This window comes from Camarhynchus parvulus, chromosome 1, assembly GCF_901933205.1.
Source record: "Camarhynchus parvulus chromosome 1, STF_HiC, whole genome shotgun sequence".
Taxonomy (NCBI): Eukaryota; Metazoa; Chordata; class Aves; order Passeriformes; family Thraupidae; genus Camarhynchus; species Camarhynchus parvulus.
The window spans coordinates 95,606,509-95,627,504 of record NC_044571.1 but is presented as its reverse complement, the minus strand read 5'-3'; the positions used below and the strand labels follow the sequence as shown (position 1 = coordinate 95,627,504).

At 41.0% G+C, this 20,996-nt stretch overlaps 1 protein-coding gene across 7 annotated transcripts in view; it reads left to right on the top strand.

Annotated features, from left to right (window-relative positions):
• Positions 1 to 20,996, top strand: part of PHLDB2 (pleckstrin homology like domain family B member 2) — a 66,546-nt gene that overhangs the window by 9,944 nt on the left and 35,606 nt on the right. For all 7 annotated transcript variants that reach the window (XM_030959514.1, XM_030959768.1, XM_030959607.1 and 4 more), the window contains exons 2-6: positions 159 to 268; positions 3,548 to 4,896; positions 13,913 to 14,296; positions 16,551 to 16,694; positions 17,555 to 17,692. In XM_030959514.1, the coding sequence (XP_030815374.1) occupies positions 220 to 268; positions 3,548 to 4,896; positions 13,913 to 14,296; positions 16,551 to 16,694; positions 17,555 to 17,692 (2,064 nt within the window). In that variant the 5' untranslated portion in view covers positions 159 to 219. The remainder of the gene's footprint in view (positions 1 to 158; positions 269 to 3,547; positions 4,897 to 13,912; positions 14,297 to 16,550; positions 16,695 to 17,554; positions 17,693 to 20,996) is intronic.

Genomic DNA, 20,996 nt, shown 5'->3' with positions numbered 1-20,996 from the left:
TTCTAAATATCTTTTAACATATTTCTCTTTGAGTTGTCTCTGGAAATTTTACCATAAGAAAAGCTAATTGTGTTCTATATTATGCACTTGAAAAATGTTCCCAGGATACACTTCTTAACAGAATGCTGATTTTTTCCTTTTTTTTACTTTATTTGCAGGTCAAAATCTATCTGGTTCACTCAAATTAGTGTCATTTTAACCATCCAATAGAAGAGAAATATGATGCCAAACAGAAGTAACCTCTCCTCCTTCCAGAATGTTGGATCAGGTAATCAATTAAAATGAAGTTTATTTGTAATGCACTGAGATCTTTCAGAATTTCTAATTGACTTTGGTCCTTTAATTCTCTTGACACATGGATAAGATCAGTGCTCTGTTCTTATTCCATGTCTAACTCCATTTACCAGGCAGAACTAGGCACAGCTGGATATGCTACAGACAGCCAACTCTCCCTCATCACTTTAATGCCTGTCTGGAATAGATATCAGTGACACCCAGCTGAACAACTTGGGAAAGGAAGAAAAGGAATGAGAGAGGGAAAATGAAAATTAAAAAAAAAAAAGGAAGAATTTCCTTCTGTAGCTCCAGGCAGCAAATACTTTGCTAAACAGAGGACCCTTGTGCTGAGCATGAAAACTGGGTCTGACCTGGATGCAGGATGGGTTCAGGACATGTCACAAGCTGAAGCTCCCATCCTCAGTCTCTATAGATGCACGCAAAGACAGCATCAGCCAGGATGTGTAACACATCCTGGGATATTCATCAAGTTTTTACTCAAACATTACCCTAAAAATAAACAAAACAAACAAGATATGGTTGGTGGGAAGCAGCTATGTTTTACTTAAACATGTGCTGTCGTCCAGTTGGGATTTAACTGTATGACTGTGGACACTTTGGCACTGGAAGCAAAAACACAGAAGAACTGACATTAGGGATAGTAGAGAAAAGCTGAACTGGAATGGCTACATGAAGGTATTGTGACCTTTTCTTACTGTACTTGCTTGGATTTCAAGTACAATGAACCCTTCACGGCTTCCCTGTGGTGAACAGGCATTAAAGTTTCCATGAGCTAACTTTTTTGGCTAAAGCATTCAGTCTTTGAAGGATTAAATGTGTCCTACTGCTGTTGCAAGGGAATAATGAACAATTATTAATGTCCTATTCATATGTCTGCCAAGCTATTTATAGAGGAGCCAGTGAAATTTCTGCAAAAATATTTGAACTTAGCTGTGTTAGTTAAGGTTTGGACAGTAAAATTTTCAAATGAAATTAGATTTCAGTTTTAAGAGAGATTTGGAAGAGGTGAGGAGAAAGTGAGACTGAGATGGTAATTAGGGTCCGTTCCACAATGAAAGGTTAAGTATAAAAGGCATATGCATTGTGTTTTACATCTGGGCTCTTAAATAAATTCTACATATTTTTCCATAAAACACCACTAATATCATGAATACTTGATTTATCCAGATGGTGTTTTCTTGTCCTGTCAAGAGTTCTTTTGAATTTGGGTCACATTTATCCTTTTGTTCATTTTAAATTCATCATTGCTGTTATCAAAATTTATGAAAATAGCTAAAAAATGTCAAGTAAAATATCACAATATAAGAAAAGGCAGTTTCACTGCTCAAGGTGGTGATGATGTGATGGAGAACTCTGTGAGCTCATGGGTTCAAAGGCAGCTTAGATAGTTGTATCATAATGAGTGTGTTAAAATTATAAATATAATATAAATCCCATAATTACAGCCAGCATAAAAATATTAAATTCTGTGCAGTGGTAGGCTTGAGGTTTAGTTTTGAAGGTGCAAGTTAATGCTTTTGGCCGCTACCAGAACTTGTAATTAACAACAGCTTAACCAGGTCCACTGTGGTCAAGAAGGTATTGTATTTTACTTTGAGTTTTGTGTTTGTGTTCCCTAATGCTGGCTCCTTTTATCTTCTGCCTATTCTATTCCATTAGTAGTGATGGTTACCTTTTTTCTCAAACTTATGGTTTTTTTCCTTAATAACCAAGGAGAAGTTGTTGTTGCATGCCTGCTGGTGCAGGGGAAGCCTGGGCGGCAGAGCACTGCTGATGCTCTGGACAGTGGTGAATTCCAAAGCGTTGTGCCTTATCAGCAAGGAAGGTCCCAGAAACCCCTGTGAAGAATGCATTGCCACCTTGCACAAGATCTGAACCTAGTGATTCTCAATGAAACCAGGTCATATGAGCTCTGGTGGCGGACAGGAGTCCCAAATTCCGTCTCTTAGTTCATGTAATTGCCTGAAGCAGTACTTGGACTAAAGTACTGCCTCTGAGGACGTTAAGGGCACTTTACACATTAGATTTTCCCTCTGAGTGACAAGCTGAAATTCAGTTTCTCATGAGGAAGCTGAAGTCATAGCTGAAATGTGACCGAGCCAAGAGTAAATCCCAGATTTGGCTTTTATTTTCAAAAACTCTTGCTGGCACTTCAGTAACTGACTCAGGAGCGCTTTATGAGTTTTAGGTGTAGACTAGCGCAAACCAGGAGCTGCTGTAAATATTAATGATGTCATTTCTACATCAGCTGTGGTCTAAGTGCAAATCTGCTGGGGGTCCAGTTTATCTCCTGCAGTAACTGGCACTGTCAGGAGCTGAATTCTTTGCTTTTGGCAAAGTGGAGCTCAGAACTGTATGCTAGAGCTTGATACATTGTTGAACAATAACATCCAGCAGAGCAAAGGCTTTTTTGGTCTGTGCTCTCTTCCTGAGTATAAATTAGATTTTTGCAAAATAATTAGAATCTGGAACCTTTCCCTCAGCAGTATTTTTAATAGTCATGTGGTTTTGTTGTTTTGAATGAAGTCATGCAACCTAGCATTCTGCTTCCTTAAGGTTATCTTTTAACCAAAGTGTTCTTTGCAGAGGTAGTTGCAGCCTTGTATTTTTAGAGCAATAAGCTGAAACACCTTGAAAAATGTGACTTGGTTTTGTACTTTCCCATTAAGCTTTGCAGGACCATCCACTAAGCAAAAAGGTAACAAACTCCTACTGAGCTTTAAATTGAGCTCGCTAGTTTGTTGGGGCTCAGATGCTCTAGCTGCCCAGATTAAAGGGAGAGCTGATCCACAGCAGTGTCTTATGTCTTTGGCCCTGGGAGACCTGAGTTAGGTTCTTTACTCTGCTGTCTGCGTTGTATATTCTCCCTGTGCCTCCATTCCTCAGCTGTAAAACATTAGGGCAATAATTCTTCCTTACTTCATGGATATCTCAAGAGGCTCAGGAATATAAAGGCTGAGCCACAGGCTCCTGCAAGGGATTGGACAGGAAAGAAAGAGTCTAGCCTCTCTCCAGTTGTGTTGCTGATTTTGGTATGGTTTTGTGCCTCTACCCCTTCTTTTTCAGTCTCCCATCTTTTGCAGAAACAGATGAGAAAATTGTGCATCTCCTCCTTTGCTTAGTGATCTGAGACACATTTACCGCAAGCACAGTAATTATTGCAAAAAGTGTTCATATTATTTTGCAGGCATGCACATGCAAGAGGCTATTTACTTGCTAATTTTTTTTTCTCATTTGGTCTTCTTTACAGATTCCAGCAAGATTATGGCAGACTATAGCCACTCACAGAACCAGATGGAATTACAAAATGCTAGTTTGGGAAAGGGTTCTGTGGCGAATTCCCTTGAAAATAGTCTCCAAGATATTATGGAAAACCTCAACACAAAGAAATATTCATCAACTCTTAAATTTAAAACAAATGGGGACTATGCTGGCTCTTATTTAACCCTTTCACAACCTATGCCAATTAAGCCTAATCCTTCCACCAGTGTTAAAAATACGCACTCTATTAACAAAATTCAAGGAGGCAAGCAGTTCCCCTGTGAAAGCCCATATCTTCCAGATAAAAGCATCTCTGTAAAGCATTTGGGTTCCATATCAGGCATGTCTCCATCCCTCAGCGGGTATAGTTCTGGAAGGACAGATTTTGACATTTATGCCAGCAGAGAAAATGAAAAATCCCTTGGACACATGGAAAAGTTTCAGTACTCAAAGTACAGTCAGAGAAATAAATCTTATGACAACATCTACTTCCCAGGAATGCTGGAATCCAAGAAGATCTCAAGCTCTCTTCTGACTATGTGGAATGGAAGCTCGGGGAACGAACTGATGCTTTCACCTGGTAGCAATTCTGGGGCAGCCAGCATGCCTTCCAGCCCAAAGCAAGGCAGGAGGATGAATGCTGAAAACAGTCTAGCCCTTCACATAAAACCAGTGAAATACAAGGATGAGATGATGGAAACTCTGGGTTCACGGCCAAGGAAATACTCTGGTGGATCTCTAAGTCATATGGGAATGTACAGTCGTTCCCTACCCAGACTTTATAAATCAACAGAAAACCAGCTGGTGCCATTAAGTTTGCCCCCCAGAAGCTCTCTGGGTAATAGTAAAAGGAAAAAACTTGGAGAAAAAGATCTACCTCAGAATGCTTTCGATGCTGATAATTACCTGAATTTTTCTTCTTGCAGCTCAGGGGTTTCACCACATGTAAACTCTGTCTCCAGGAGTAATCCTTATGTCAGTTCAACTCTCAGTGTTCCTGCAAGCCCTCGTATTGCTAAAAAAATGCTTTTAGCACCTTCTTCCCCATATCTCCCTGATGATTTTGACAGACTTAGACTCTCAGGAACAAGTCCCAGTAGTTCTTTCTCCCCAGTGGATTTTGACAGGTTGTTCTCTGTCCGAAGAAACCTTTCCACCAGTTCCATGGAACTTGATGACCCAGATCTGGAAAGTTACAGACAGACACCAAATTCTCTGCAAACATCCATGCGAGAGCGGAAGAACAGCATTAGCTCGATTTCAGGAAGGGACGACCTGATGGACTATCACCGGAGGCAGAGGGAAGAGCGACTTCGGGAGCAGGAGATGGAACGGCTGGTAATTTTTTCTCTTACTCTTAATTATGTGTGATATTTAGCATTTGCAAAACACCCATCCTAGGTCTAGCCATCAGGAAGGTACAGCAAAGAATAAGCTGCCCTCTTTTGAAATTCAAATGCAGCATGCTCCGGATACCTTGTTTATTATCACAGTCCATGAAGCTGACACTTAAAAAGCATGCTGCTTGGATAGACAGTACCATTCAGCCACCCTGGAAAAATGCTGGAACGCATGTAGATTGTGTTCAGTTATCCTGCAGCTGTGTTAAAATGTCTGTGTACATAAAACCCAAAAATTACATTGCAGGGATCCTGCAGGACTTTTTGTTCTAGATGATGGCACTGTTTTGTGATAAGTGGGCAAAGAAGAGATTCTGCTCAGCCTTGTGTGCTGCAGAGTCAGGTGTACATTGGTGTGGGCTAAACAGCCATCAGCAGAGTTTTTCTGCTTGGTTTTCATTTTTTCTTTCTGAACATGTTCATTAAAATCCTTGCTTCTCCCCTTCCCAAGATGGAGAACAGCAGAGGGGGGCAGTTTCTCTCTTTGTCTCACTCAGTGTAAAGCAGTGCATACTGCCTCAGCTTGGGATTATCTAGACAGTAAAATGTAATTTATGTTTACTGAAACAACTTGTGTGTAGGAAAAATAAAAAGGTCTTCAGAACCTACAGAGGTGTTTGAAACAGTTTTGTATTGAAACTGTCTCTGGAAGAACACATAACAGTTCCTCCAAAGGGTTTTCAAAGTGGCTTTGGGACTCTCTGACCCTATTAACATGTGTTCATATTTTATCATCCACATAGAAACAGAGGTCATTAGATGGGCCAGTTGGTATTCCTGAGTCTTAAATTTGAGACACTAATTTTACATTTGTGTGCCTTAATTCACATCGTATGATTTTGAGCAAAATGGCAATAGGATTCTCTTGAACCTGTCTAGTTTCATACAGACAGCAAGCCTGTAGGAAAAGTCACTTTCTGGGCAGGGTGGAGGTGAAAAGCCGTGGAGAAGATGGATGCAGGGGAAGATGGATGCAGGGGTAGTGGGAATCTGGGAGAAGGGGATGCCTGTCAATGACCACTAGCAATGACCTGGTGCCTATGCAGGGCCACAGTTCCCATCTTGAACCACATGAATGAGCAGGTTTAGGCTAAAGAACTGTAACCCTGTGAGATGTCTCCCCTTTCCCCATCTCACCTATGTCCTTGATGCAAGCTGGTGAGGAGCCTGTTATGCAGACAGAAGTCTGCCTTTTCCTCCTCATTCCACTCATCACTGTAGGTTATAAGATACCCACTGTTGTTTGCAAGATGTGAAAAAGTCTTTGCCTGCTCAAAGGCTGTAGTGTTGAGGCTCAGGTGTGAGAGGCAGGCAGGCACTGCGCCCTCCCCCCTCCATGAGTGTCAAGGCAAGTCCACCCCTGCCCTGCTTTGCTCCCCAAAACCTCTGTTGGGTCCCCTTGAAGCTGCAGCTTCTTGGGAGCAGGGACTGGGCTCCCCAGGGTGAGAAGGACTGGCTGTGAGTGAAATGGCTGGGTGGCTTAGGACAAAGGTTTTGGGAAACATGTTTCTCCCTCTTCTTGCTGCCTTTGTGCTGCCATTCCTCTGCTCCTTTCAGTAATCTCCCATCCTGGTGTGTTGTGTGTGCAGTGGTGATTGCTTCTTTGCTTCTTATCAGAAGGTTTGGCAGGCAGTCATGCTGTAAACTTGAGATAATCAGTCATAAAAGCAACGTATTTGTATTTCAAAGAGAACAGCCCTTTTTTTTTGTTTTAATTATTATTTGTGTTGAGGGATGAAAGATACTGGGTTGTTTCAGTATTCAGTGATGCTGATAATCATTCTGGTTTTATATTTGGATGAAATGGCTACATTCTCACCCCTCAGTATTTTCTCTTGCTCACCAAGACTTCCTTCAAATTCCAATTCTTCAAAAAGAGAATTTGCTTACTGTTTTTCCAAAGATTTTGAAAACAGCATGATGTTTTGTGTGTTGCATATTTGAACATGAAGGATTTTCCTCCTGCTTGAGGTCATCTTATACTCAAGGTACTGCTCCTATATCTGCTCCATTCTCCATTTACTAGAGCTATCTGATAGAAGAGTGAAATATCAGGACAGCGCCTCCTTCCGCTGGTTTGAGAGTCTGAAAAATGCCATAAGCAGATTTGTAGATCTCTGAGAAGCAGAAAGATATATATTAAAAAAATCCACACATCAGTTCTTTGTATATTAGAGTCTGTCCTGTTCTGGTGTTATTTTACTTTGTCCTTCTGTATGGATCCCTGTCCAAAGGATAGTCAAGGATCTGTCCAAGCAGGGTCTTGATCTATCCAGCCAGAGCTTCCAAAGAACAATTTTGTTTGCCGTTGTGTACTGACATGGGCAAAGGATCCATGTCTGCTCAGGTCTCTCTTTTTTTATGGGGTTGGGGAAGGTATGAATAAAAAAACCCAACTAAAGAAGCACTCACGGATATCAAAACTCTGTGCTCTGAGCTTTCAGTACTGTGTAAAAGCCCAGGCTGAGTAGCTGGTAGGTAAATGGCAGGGGAAATGTAGTCTCTCTGTGCACAAGTGTTAGGATTTTCCCTGCTGGGTTTTTGAAGCACAGTAGGGAGAACAACAGTGTAGGAATACTAAAATAAATCCATCAGAAAAAATAACACCCTTTTTTAGAGGACTAGACTGCCCTGTGGCCCAGATAAGAAGTGGAGAGTGTCTTTCTTTGCACCAGCACTGCCCCTGTAGCTATTCTGCTGGCACAGAGTGGCTTGAAAGTGTTCTAATTGATAGCTGATATTCACTTCCGGATTGTTTTGGTAGTAAAATCCCTGCACTCATTGCAATTTGACCTAGTATCTGCCCTTGAACTCTTCTGTTTGCTTTCACTTGTTTACTTTTTCTCTTTCATATAAATTATTCCATTTACTTGTGTTTACTTTGCTTTTAAGTGTCAGAGGCTCCCCTGGAAGTTTGCATTTAGAGCTGCTGCTGCAGTCTGCATATGAAAACAAATTATCTGCCATCATTGCCCAAATAAATAACCAGAGATTAAAAAAAAAAAAAGTACAAATAGTAAAAATATGCAGGTTGGTTTTTTCTTTAATTATTTAAAAGTCCAAGTTTTAATTTGTTTCTGTGCACCAAAATCAAAAGGCACGTAAGTAGTTGTGTAGGATTTGGTGGTTTTCCATATCTGTTTCTTTAGATCTGCTGTCTGTGGCTGGATTCACATAAATTAGCTGAAGACTGGTGCCACTTCTGCTTTGCCAGCCTGTTCCTTTGGGGCTTGAAGAGCAGCAGGAGCTGGCATTCTGAGTCCTGCCATCCTGCCATCCCGCTGGTGCTGGGGGCTGATGGGCTGTGGGAGCAGGTGGGGCAGCCACGGCTGCTCCTGGCACAGGCAGCAGGGTCACGACCTGCTCCTGCTTCCTCTCCAGCCCAGCTGACCGGACATCGCATCCCATCATGGGATGTTTATACGAGCTGTACACAAGTAGAAGTTGGAGCAGCTATTGCTGACACTAGCCCAGGAGCCTTATAAACAAGGGAGAAAGTTACTGCTGTGATCTAACAATGTTCCATGTGATTCAGTTAGCAGCTGCAGCTGCTGCAGCTGCTGCAGCTGCTGCAGCTGCTGCAGCTGCTGCAGCTGCTGCAGCTGCTGCAGCTGCTGCTGCTGCTGCTGCTGCTTCTTGTTCTTCTTCTTCTTGTTCTTGTTCTTCTTGTTCTTCTTGTTCTTCTTCTTCTTGTTCTTGTTCTTCTTCTTCTTCCTGTTCTTGTTCTTCTTCTTCTTCTTGTTCTTCTTCTTCTTCTCCTTCTTCTTCTCCTTCTCCTTCTCCTTCTCCTTCTCCTTCTCCTTCTCCTTCTCCTTCTCCTTCTCCTTCTCCTTCTCCTTCTCCTTCTCCTTCTCCTTCTCCTTCTCCTTCTCCTTCTCCTTCTCCTTCTCCTTCTCCTTCTCCTTCTCCTTCTCCTTCTTTAAAGAGGAAATCTCACTCTTTTTTTTTTCCCTGAGATGAAAGGCCAGTTGTAGCTGCTGGAACTAAAAGGGGCTCTTTTTCTTCAGCTGACAGGGGGGTTGGGAGAGGAACTGCACAGGCAATATAGTTTAGTAGATATTAAGGGTCATCTGTTTTCTTTGATAGCTACTTGTTTAAATAGCACAAAAGTTTTCAGTACTGGTTTTTTGGCAGTACAGTGTATTTCCTCTAGATGGTGGTAGGTACCTAAAATTTAGATGTGCAGTAGGTTCATGATGCCTTCCATTGCCCAGCTGTCCGTAGGGATCTGTGAACATAAACATTGTTGATGAAGTTTTAGTAGACCCAGGATTTGTACTGGGAGAGGTTTGAAGTTATCAGTGCTTGAATGAGCAGTAATAAAATTCAAGGGGCTTCATAGTCCACTTCATTACAGTCAGAAGAGCACTGAATTTCATTAGTGTATTCAGAAGTAGGGAATAATACAGAATATCGCTATCCCTGGTTTGCATTGATGCCTTGCAATTTAGTAAGATGTGCTTATGCAAAGGGAAAATGAAATTAAACTATTTTGGGATTTTTAAGATGGTACTGCTTTAAAATCATGGTTAATGGAGCTTATGTAAATCTTCATATGGTTTGTGGAAAACCTCATATACATGTTTTATAAATCTATATTGGCACTATGTCTTTCTATAGACCCTTTAAGCATAAAGTACCCAAGCTGTATGTAAAACTGTAAGTGATTAGCTCTTAAAGGAGCCCAAGCCAAGTAGACAAATGATAGCTTCAAGGTAATTTTTCCCACCACTAGTATTTGACAGTCTCTATAGTTTTACAGAATAGCTACTTAATATCATTTAGTTTTGTAATTGAATAAGTGCTGTATAGTAGGATAAAACCCCCTGCAGGATATAACTAATATTGATAACTCCATAACTTTCCAGGAACATTAACACTCAGGTCCAGGAAGAAATCAATCACAGGAGACCTGTTCTCATTTACAGAACTTAAGTACTGCTTTGTAGCTCTGGTCTTCAGGCTCCTGCCCTCAGTGTGGTTCGAAAAGGAGCATCTGCATAGGTACTATAGTGACAAAAGGGATGAACAATGCTGTGGTTTTTTGGCAGTCAGTGGCATTCCCTCAGGAGCAGAACACATGCCTTGGGTACAAGAGCTAATTCTTGGGAAGTCATCTGCTCAGCTCTTCCCTGCAGGCTGTCTCTGCTCTGTGCCACTGCTCTCCCCTGATTTTACCAGTCCATTTCTCCTGTGCCTGCTCTGGGAAGGAAAGGACGAGGCACAAATGCTCCTCTGCTGTGACCTGGGCCTCTCCACACTGCTTCTCTGTGCAGGTGTCTCTGCTGTCACAGCTGCCTCTGAGAGTGGGACATGAAATACAGGTGCTGCTTCTGAAAGCTGTGCTACTGCTGGTAACTTTGGAGCTGAAGCACTAGCTATAGCAAAACAAGGACTGGCAATGAGAAAACAAACTAGTCTGGAGTGAGAAAATGGTGCAAACTGGAGGGAAGGGAAAGAACACTTGCAAACTGTTCTCAATCCCAGTTCAAGTTTATCATTGAAATAAGCTCCTCAGAAATGTAGCACAGTACGAGAAAGCTTTCTCCAGCCTCTCCTTCATGAGGTAGTGAATGTACATGTGAGAAAGAAAGTTTAGGGGTTTTCTGCAGCTGTCTTCTCCAGTCTTTCTGCCTCTCTCCCCACCATCCTTTTTTACTAGCTGCTGTTCCCAGCTTTTGCTGAGACAGTGGTGGTTTGTCTGTCTGAGCAACAGTAGGAACATTTTTCTTTGGCAGCTGAAAAGTGCAACAGCTTCTTCAGGCAAAGGGAACCTGGCTGCATGGACTAGGCGTACTTCATGTTAGTCTTTGTCACAAGGGTTAGACTGCATATGTATTTTTACTGAAATTTGAGGTTTTCTAGTTCCTAGTGGCACTTACCTGAAAAGCTTCCTGTTTGCCACAGCTGATTAACCGAGGCTTGCCTTGATATCCAGATATCAGGCACTTCTACACATTTGTAAAATTCATAAATATTATATGTAGCAGATGAACAAATCTAGGAATCACCATATGGTTGCTGTTAAAAAAGTGGGATATTTATCTCTGCTATTTTGGAAATTTTTTTTACAGGGTACCACGGATGTCTTTTAATGTCATTGATAATCAATAGCAGAAGAAAGTTATTATCTCCTTATCCCATCCTTGTCCTTCGGCACTTAAATTTGTAGCCAACCATAGGTGATATGTAGCTTTCTCAAAGGAATAGTGAAGCTGCTCAGGCAGAAACTGCACAAGACTTGTTACCCCTTTTTGTAGTGGGGAAGAGAATTACACGGAAATGTTTAAATGTTAAAAGAAAATAAACAGAGATGTTTAAATCAGTTAGAAAAGACATTTTATAGGGAAACACACTGACCAGCTTACAAGGCTTGATTCAACATTCCCCCCTCCTACCAGAGCCAGTTTTAAATCCATTTCCTGCTCTTTACGTACCTATTTTTTTTCCCTCTACTGTATTCAGTGTCACAAATAACTTGTGTGGTATATCTTGCAAAATTGACTGGATTTTCCATGTCCTACTCATTTGGTGTTCTTCATTGCAAGGGTGCTTTCCTAGCTTGCTTCTTCACTGAGAAATTAATTCTGGAAACAGTTACATGCAGGTGTGCTGGAACTGGAACGAGCTGGCTGAGATGAAATGATGAGAATAGGGTGTATAAAATAACCACAGAGCTTCCTGTCCATAAGCCTCTCAGTACACATCAAAATAGAAGTGAGAAATATCAGTATTTCTGTAATGTGTCTGAAAGCTCATCAGAGATTTTTTGAAGACTGGTTTTCCAGCAATTTTTAAGCTTCTTCTGAGCAACTGAGACTTCATTGGGGGGGGGGGAAGAATCCCTTTTTTCCTGACTGCTGGCAAATGGCGGGTTTACTGCCAGAGCCCCTCACCTGAGCACTTAGGCTGGAATGAGCAGTGGCCTGCTTTGAAATTTGCTGTTTCCTATTATTGCCCGAGGGATGGAAGCTTGGCGTGGGGTAACCCGATACAGCCTGGTTTTCCAGGAGGGGTGGGACCTCCCTCATATCCTGGTGTCCATGTTTCCCATCTATAATCATTATGACAGGCCCGATGCCATCACAACGGGGAGAGCTGCATAATTACTGGCTGTCCCAGACAGCACTTGCACAGGGCTTTAGGAATTGGGTTGCCTGGCCAAACTCTTAGTAAGAGGGAGGTTAGTGGTGTTGGAAGGGTAAGGGAAGAGGCTTATAGGGTCTGGCAGTAGTTGCCTGGAGGGAAGAAGGCTTTGGAGAGTTGTAATTATGTTGACCATTTGGGGTTGAAGGATGTCTGAGAATCTGCTATTCATGGAATAGCAGAGGATCTATTTCATGGAAAACAGAAGTTTTCAGTTGCTGCCCTGCGCTCCGTTATTTCAGCAGCTCATCTCGATACAAGAGGATTCTGAGGAAAGCTGCAGTAGAAATCTGGGAATAAGCCCCCCAAAGGCAAAAGTGCTCTCCTGTTTGGGTAGTGCTTGGAGAGGGGTGGGTTCAGACAGGTTCTCCAGCTCAGAGGTCTGAATTGCAGGTGATGTGCATGTGTGGTGCATACAGCCAGGTAATCTTTCAGTAGCCCTATAAAACTCGGGGTGCATGTAACCAGTGTTGCATTTTCATACAACGCAGTGGCTTGCTGCAGGGAAAGCTGAGGCAGTGCATTGCCTGCCCTGTTTTGCTTGATCCTCGTTATCACTTGCTGTTGGGCGTGGGAAGTGTTGGGGCTGGCAGAAGTAGCTGCTGTGCAAATTCTCCTTGCAAATGTAGTGCCAGGTAGAGCTGGGAAAGCAAGTCTGTCTGTGGTGGTTCCTGGGGAGGGAGGCTGAGTACATTGGTTTTTTGGCTTTATTTTTAAATACTACTGTAGAAGGATTTCTTAGAAATCTGAAATTAGATCATTAGTGCAGATACTAATGCCAAGCATGGAACTCTCACAGTGGTCTTTTTTCCAACAAAATTTTCAATAGACTTATGGTAAGCAATTTTTCTTTTCTTTTTTTCTTTAACAAAAGTAACATGAAATTACATAAATGTTTTACCTCTTAAAAATGAAAAGGTATAAAAAAATCCATCTGAAATAGAAGTTACCAGAAGCTATGCATACAGTAAGATAAAACGAATACAACTTGCTAACAGTTGATAAAAGGTGTCATAAAGATCTATAAATTCTTCAGAAATTAAATGTTTATCAAAACCTGAAGCATGTCAAGTCAAAATGGCACAGCTACTCTGAATCTCAAGTTCGAAATATTGGTATGAATCCATAGAGAATTTGAGTAAACTGGTAAATAAATATTTCCTCCACTTCTGTGCATTTGACAGATGCTGTATTTTGGATGTGATGCCTCTTTTTTCTGTTAATACTCCTAAAACTGTTTTTCAAAATGTGGAGTAATTCTCTCAAAAGGAGGAATCACAGTTAACAAAATGGAAAATCTAAAAAAGTCAGGAATGCGTGAGCACATGGAAAATCTGTGCAATATTTTGCAGCTTGGTAGGAATATAGCGTAAGTGTGAAATGGAACAATTAGTGATTTATGTAGCGAGATCACTGGATGTGTGTACATACAAATGGGGTGTAGACACAGAAACCTCAATAAAAAATTTAAAAGCACATTTCACAGAAATTAATAGCTAGTTAAATAAGATGTCCTAACATTTATTTATCTTTCCAATGTAGAAAGTTTTAATATTCTTAAAGTCTTCTTTCACATTAATTTTGATTCTTCATCTTGCACTCTAATTTGTTTATTACAGTTTATTATCTCTAAGTGGTAGATGAACTTTAATCCTTCACTCTAAAACAAAAAAAAAAAAAGACCCAAAGCAACAAACAAACAAAACCGTAACCCAAACAAAACAAAAAGTACAGGCAAACGTTTTTTGACTTCATCTTTACTTTAGCTCACAAGTGACACTCAGTGCTATTATCTTTTTCTGAACCAGGAACGACAGCGGCTCGAGACCATCCTCAGTCTGTGTGCAGAATATTCCAAATCTGACAGTGATCCTGCTGCAGCCACTACAGTTGCTGATGTTCAGAAAATTAACAAAGAACTTGAAAAACTTCAACTCTCTGATGAGGATTCTGTGTTTGAAGACTCACAGATGAATCTGGAAATGAGGTTCAGAAGCCACTTGAAATCATCTGCGAGTGACTCTGATTTCTCAGAGCTGAGCAGCCACAGCCGTGGCACTGCTGCTTACCTGCCCTTGCGGGGGCTGAGGGCTGAGGAGCACTTCAGTGAGAGCACCAAGCCTCCACCTTTCGCTGCTCACAGCTTCCTGAAGGACGCCACTGAGTCATCCTACCTAAGCATCACACCAAAGGTAATGCTCTGTAGGAGAAGACAGTGTAATCCAGACTTGAAATCCTCCTCTAGGAGTTATCTGTCCTGGCAAGGGCCACAGTTAGGCTGGCTTAGGTATGAGAATTAATCTCAGAACTCATACTGCTTTATGAGCCATCAAATACAGAAGATATAGCCAGCAAAATGTAGCAGCCAGCAAATTATTATTCCATACCTTATGGAAGCTAATGGTACTGGAAGTTGGTTTGGTTTTTTAGTGGGATATACTGTTCAGGAAGAGTTTTAAGACCTTCCAAGGGAGAAAGATTTGCTTGAACAATTATAGCTACTTAAATAAAGGTTTCCAGAACCCTGCTTTTCATCCTGCTGAGATGTAGGACGGAAGAGACACTCTGCTGGTTTTTCCCAACCTGAGGCTCTTGTAAGAGGAGTATGTTTTCTCACACTCCCATGGGAGGTGAAGCGGAGTTGCCTGAGCCAAATTTACTTCCTGTCTCTTTCCTGGTGTTGGACCTGAGCCTCTTGCCAGATCAGCTGTTGTCTCTTGGGAATGATGCAGTGGCAGCAAGCCTTCTGCCCCTCCAACCCAACTGCTGCCTTTTATGAGCTGCACCTCCTTTCCTGTGTGCTTCTCACTGCTGTTTCATTACCAAAAGGAATTTGTCCTTTAATAAAGGAGCTAACAGCATTCCTAACTATTTCCGTGCTAGTGCAGCAGCAGCCTCCTCCCGGCTGTGCCAGAGCAGCAGTGTAGCAAATCCCAGTGGCAGGCAGTGTGTTGAATAACTGGACTGAAGAGCTGTAGTATGGAGTGAAATGAGACCAAGCAAAGCCATAAAAGCAGGTTTCTGTTTAACAAGTTCACACCTTCAAAATACTTTGTCTCTTCTATTTACTGTTATTTCCACACTGTATGATCTTAAGCGTGGTTATATGTGTCAGGTGAATTGTATTTAACCCCTGCTACACTCACAACTTGAGAGTCAGTAGTGTGTCTGTAGAAGACGAGAGAGGCATGACAGTAACACATTTTCATTTCCAAAGGGTGATCTCTGTGGAAATCTGTCTGCCAAATCTTCTGTGTGAAATTGTGTTGAACAGGAACATGCTATTATGGCTTGACTTGCTCTTTCCACTTTGAAAAGATGGTAACACATTTCACTTACAAGTTGTTGTGGTCTTTTATTTCTTTACCATTTGTTGCTTTCTTCATGCAAGTCAGAGATCCTATTTAAAATCCTTATTAGGAAGTTGAAATCAAAGATGTTATGTCAGTATTATCAAAACAGGAGACAGGACAAAGCTAGGACTACTATTACTAAATCGAGGAATACTGTTCATTCATTCGTTGTAAAGGGAGTTCTGTTAAGCCCTGAGAAAAGCACCAGCAAGCAACTGCATTAATGAAGTGCAGCTTGTCTTTAAATACTGAGCTCAGATTTGTTCAGGATAAAATGCCTACTCTCACAGTAGCCATTCAGTAGCTGAACTGAGCCTCTCTTGAGCAAGGCTGTGTGGCCCAGAGGTGACTGCAAAGGCCTGCAGGCAGCCCAACTCTAATCCTGGTTGGGGATAATGAACAAGCAGCCTTCGCAGAGGAAGTGGATTGCAAGCCCCTGGGGTCAGGTGAACATGAAGAATGCATTTCAAACTCAGTACTGTTTGATCTAGTATTGGATGGTGTAAGATCCCAGGTATTTTCTTCCTAATCTTGTTTAATTCTTGACACAGGCAATCTAGTAAGGAAATATCAATGAAAAGTGGAGCATTAAGGGTGCTACTTCATCAGTGCTACCTGGGGAGATAGGACCAACTTTTGTCCTTATTTTACAGAAGCCAACCATCTTCATGGCTGGTTACAAAAATGTCCTATCCTACCTCCTGGCCTGTATTAAATGAACAGCTGAAATTTACCTAAAAAGTGTCTTCATCTGTCTGTGTTATTTTTATAAGGAAAAAATTGGATTTTCACAACCTAAATAGCACAGCATGTAAAGTATTCTCAAAGGTTAAGTTTTAGTAATTCCTTTAGAATGAATAGTATTTACTGCTAAGTATAGTATTTACTTCCAGTGCCTGGAAGTAAAGTATCATGTTTGTTTCTGTTGTACACCTCCTAAATATAGAAATAGCAATATAGTAGATAGGAAATATGTAATGGGTTCAAAACCAACAGTGCCATACTTGTCTAAAATGAAAACCATATGAAAGGGGGCAGAAAAGGCAGCATTTGCCTCTTTTTCTAATGAACCTCTTGTGATGTGCAACTGCAGATATCAGAATGCACCAGTGAAGAGCAGAGAAGGCAGGAGCTTGGTCAGCTGGAGGAGGAACGCATAGTAATACTGAATAACTTGGAAGAACTTGAGCAGAAGATCAAAGATTTAAATGACCAGATGGATGAATCCTCCAGAGAGGTATGAAAACATGTTTTTGGTTTTCAATGTCTTGGCTGTTATGTGTGCTTCCATAGCAGAAGTTTGATGGGTTCAGCAAGTACAACATGAGGGAACTTGTCAATGTGTGTAGTCTTCATATTCTGTGCTTTTTCACCAGAATCACAAACCTGGCAGTCTCCTGCTATAAAGGGTATTTTTTTTCCAGCTGGGGGGTGCTTATAATGCTTGGATTAGCTTTTCTCAGCTGTAACCATTACACTCTGAAGTGGAATTGGAACAATCTTGCTTGTTTAATGGCCACTCAGTTAATCCAAATACCTTGGGTCACTCTTGGAGTTTTATGGTGGTATCTCCTGTGACTGTTTAAAGAAAAAGGAAGTGAGACAGCTTCCTTTCAATCCTCCTTGGCTTTACAGTGGCAAGGGTAGGTTGGCACCCTGTTGAGTTCTGGAATCTCACAGTTGCAAACTAAGCTAGCCAGGCATTTGGGTTCTGCCTGCTCCAATTATCAGCAACGGGAAAGAAACAGCTGTTCCAGAAGGTTTTCCTATGGAGCCTGGGCACAGAGACAGTATCATAACAGGAGATAGCACAGAGAAGAGTTAGAAAACAAAAAATTTTGGAAAAAAGAATCTTCAAGCTAAAGTTGGTTTGGACTTTATTTTGCACTATTTTATGTTGCAATTTTACTTTTCTCAAATTTGTGACCTCTTTTTAACTTTTGTGGCAGAAAAACTTACGGGGTTATTTTTTACCCTCTCCTTTTTAAAAATATTTCTCTCATGTGAACCAACTCATTCCCCTGCCCCCTGAAAATAATGTGTATCAAGATTTCTTCTGAGTCTGGACTGCTTCTGAAAGATGTTTTGTGTTCCTAGTTGGATATGGAATGTGCCCTTTTGGATGGGGAGCAGAAATCTGAAACAACAGAGCTGCTGAAAGAAAAGGAAATATTGGATCATCTAAACAGGAAAATAGCTGAACTGGAGAGAAATGTTATTGGTGAAAAGACAAAGGTAATTCAGTTATTATAGCCTGCTTTGTTCTCTGTTACCCTCGATTTTCAAAATATTTTTATATGGTTAATATTAATGGAGCTTATTTGATGAAATACTGCCTGTAAGTAAATTTGCTTCATAAATATGGAAGAAAAAAATATTGTTTCACCATCATTTCCCTTTCACAGTATTGTTTTCCAAGGTATGACTGACAAGCAAAATATAGTAAGCTAAAATAGAAAGACCTGACCTACTGTGAAGATACTTTTATTAATAAAAACACCCCATATAGGGCTTGTGCTTGGGTTACCTGTTGTTTAAAAGAACAGTATTAATTGAACTGTTCTCTCCTTTATATAATTCGGAGGGAAAAAAAAGAAATTATTTTCTCAGCAAAGGAGCAAAATGAAAAAGGGTGCAGTTTTTATCTAATATAATATAGAATACATAATATAAGACATCCATCAAGTATGTAATTTAAAAGTCATTATATTGTTTTGTTTGCTGACTGGCAATTTAAGTACTGAAGACTATTCCCTCTGTAATTAAGTCTCAGAAATTAATTAGTTTTGATATACAGTCACATACTTAATTGCTCTCAGCTACACAAGAAATAGATAGGCACGTATTTCCAAAATAAGATAGCAGTATAAGAAGATTTTAAGTGCAGAAATAGAAAGGGCCTGCAAGATGAAGTTGCATCACTCAAGGCAGGGAGTACTGGTTCCCTCCAGCAGGCTCTTTGCTAGCCTCGTCAGGCATGCAATTCCCTTCTCCACGGGGGATCTGCCACGGCCAATAATACCTCAAGGTCAGGAAGTTTTTCCAGGAATTTCAGCCAGCATTGTTTCCTTTTAAAATTTCATCCTCTACCTCATAATTTAGACCTGTCACTTGTGGAATTGCTCTAGCTAGTCTCTCTTCTTTTCTTAAGCTTTCCAGAAATATCTGTAAGTCTTCTGCATTTTTTGCTTAGAAAAGCTGCATGTTTTTAGCACGTCCACAGTTCCCATTCAATTCACATTTTATAGCTTGCATTGTTTTATTCTGAACTTTCTGTCCTCAATTTCTGCCTGCCCTGTCAGGAACTTGGCTGCTGTTTTTTGGCTGTGCTTATCAAGCTTGTGTCTGAAAAGGAGAATGGTGCTCCCACATCTCCACTCTGTGGGGAGACAGTGCACATCCAGTTTGAGTTTGAACCTCCCTGAACTTCCCTGTCTGCACTTTTTTATGTGCTTGTGTACCCCTCACTGATCCTTCAGCTTTCAGTGTTGCCTGTGGTCACATTTTAAGTTGCCTACGGGACATATTTCATACTTGATTTTAGCAGAAAGATGAGTTTAAAGTGGGTATCAGCAGACAGGGTGTGCAACCAGATGCCCTTCAAAAGAATGCTGCTGGAAGTTTTGGTTGGTAGGCGGTAATAAATAACATGTTCAGAAATTCAAGAGATCTTTTGTATTGGCTTTCCAGTAGCCTGAAAGTTCAGTTAAACTAATGGAAGTTATTGTAAAATCTGGATGAACTTTAAATTTCCTTGTAGCTACCTGTTAGTGTGTAGGTAGCAAATGACAGGTCTAGTTTAAATTTTCAGGTGAAATGAAACATGGAAAGCAGCCCATAAAAAGCACTTTTTGTTTAAAAGGCAAGTTCACTCAAAACATTTTTTTTTCAGTATGAGGCATGGCACTAGTCAGATCAGCTACAAAATTATAGTTGTGTTTTATTTTGTATTCCTCTTTGTTTTAAACAAAGAAACCCAGTTGTGAGTGTGTGCTCTAAATGTTGAGCCATGGCTCGGTTAATACTGAAATTATCTTTGCAGGAATACACTCACAGTTGGGTTTGTTTTTTTTTGGGGGAATATGTCTGAAAGCATTGCATAAAAGTGAAAGTTGAAAATAGAAATGGGAGATGGGCTTCTACAAAGGGAGTAAAGTATAAAGTGACAGCTGAAGTGTTCTGGGGAAAGTAGCATCAGCCAGCAAAACAGATGGCACTGATCCTGTCAACAAATAAAAGTTCTGGCTGGCTTGAAACAGTAGCATTTTTTAAAGCTTGATTATTGTATCTATGTTGAAGTTCAAGCAACTCAGATCTGCTGCAAGATAGTCAACGTCTTGGCTCTGTAGTAATACAGAATCAACCCCCACCCACAAAAAGGGGGCTCAGGTGGAGGCGATAGGTTGTCCCTTTTGCTGAAATAATTTGGTACTTAGGACAGAATTAAGGCTTGGGTTTTACCAGGAGTTTCCACTCTGCTGATGGTACTTTTTGTGTTATGTCTTGCTAAAACAAGTGTCCCAGTGTCCACTGGGTCGTCACAGTTTCTATTAGTTGCCTTAATATTTCACCCCTACTGATAGCTGGGGTCTTGGTTTTTGGTGGAGCTTCAAGGCAAGAAGCTGTTGGGGTCCCATATCTTGAACAGTGGTTACATTTCTGCCAGGGTAAGGGAGTGATATCTGAATACACCACATGGTGTTCGTTATCTGGAGGTGAGAGGGAGAGTTCGTTTGATGGTGGGGGCATTAGCGCTGTATATGATCGCATTTGTCTCTGGAGCAGCTTGAGCATCTCATGGAATTTGGCACTGATCTTGGCACCTGTTTGACAGGAAACTCCTGCCTTCTTGAATCTTATCCTTACCCATACACCTGTTTGAAAAACCTGTGAAATTCTTAAAAAGAGAGATAATAAACTACAATCTAATTTTTTGGCCATGTTATATACTTGAAATGAACTGTTTGTAGAAGCTCTTGTACTACCTTCTACCTAACTATTTAGGATTTTTTTTAAATGCCCTGTGCGTGTTTCATTTAGGTGATGACACAAAGTTTTGCCAAATTTTCAGAGTATTAAAGCCACAATTTTTAGTCCTTGCAAGGCAAAAGAATTGACTGGAAAACATACTGGAAGTCAGAAGGCAGGAATGAGTTCAGGATTAGGCTGTCGGTGTGCTCTTTGCTGTGGTGCAATATCTCTGTGTCCCAGCCCCTTGCTTGTAAACCAAGGATGTAGTTTGTGAGTGGGTTTGTACATTATGCGTTAAGCTGCATGCTGGTCTCATCCGAGTCCCATGCTCAACCCTCTCAGATCATGAGGCAGGACTAATGGGGGAAGAGGACAAATGAACGAGTGGGGAAGATGATGTAGTGCACACCCTCAGGGTAGTTGGAAGCTTTTCTCTTGCCTTTGTGATTCTGCCACCACACACATTAGAAGGAGTGAAGCACTTTGTATTGGTTTTCTTGGTTTTTGAAAATCAGAGCTATGGGTGGTTGCAGTTTCAAAAAGATGACAGAACCTTTCAGCACCCCTG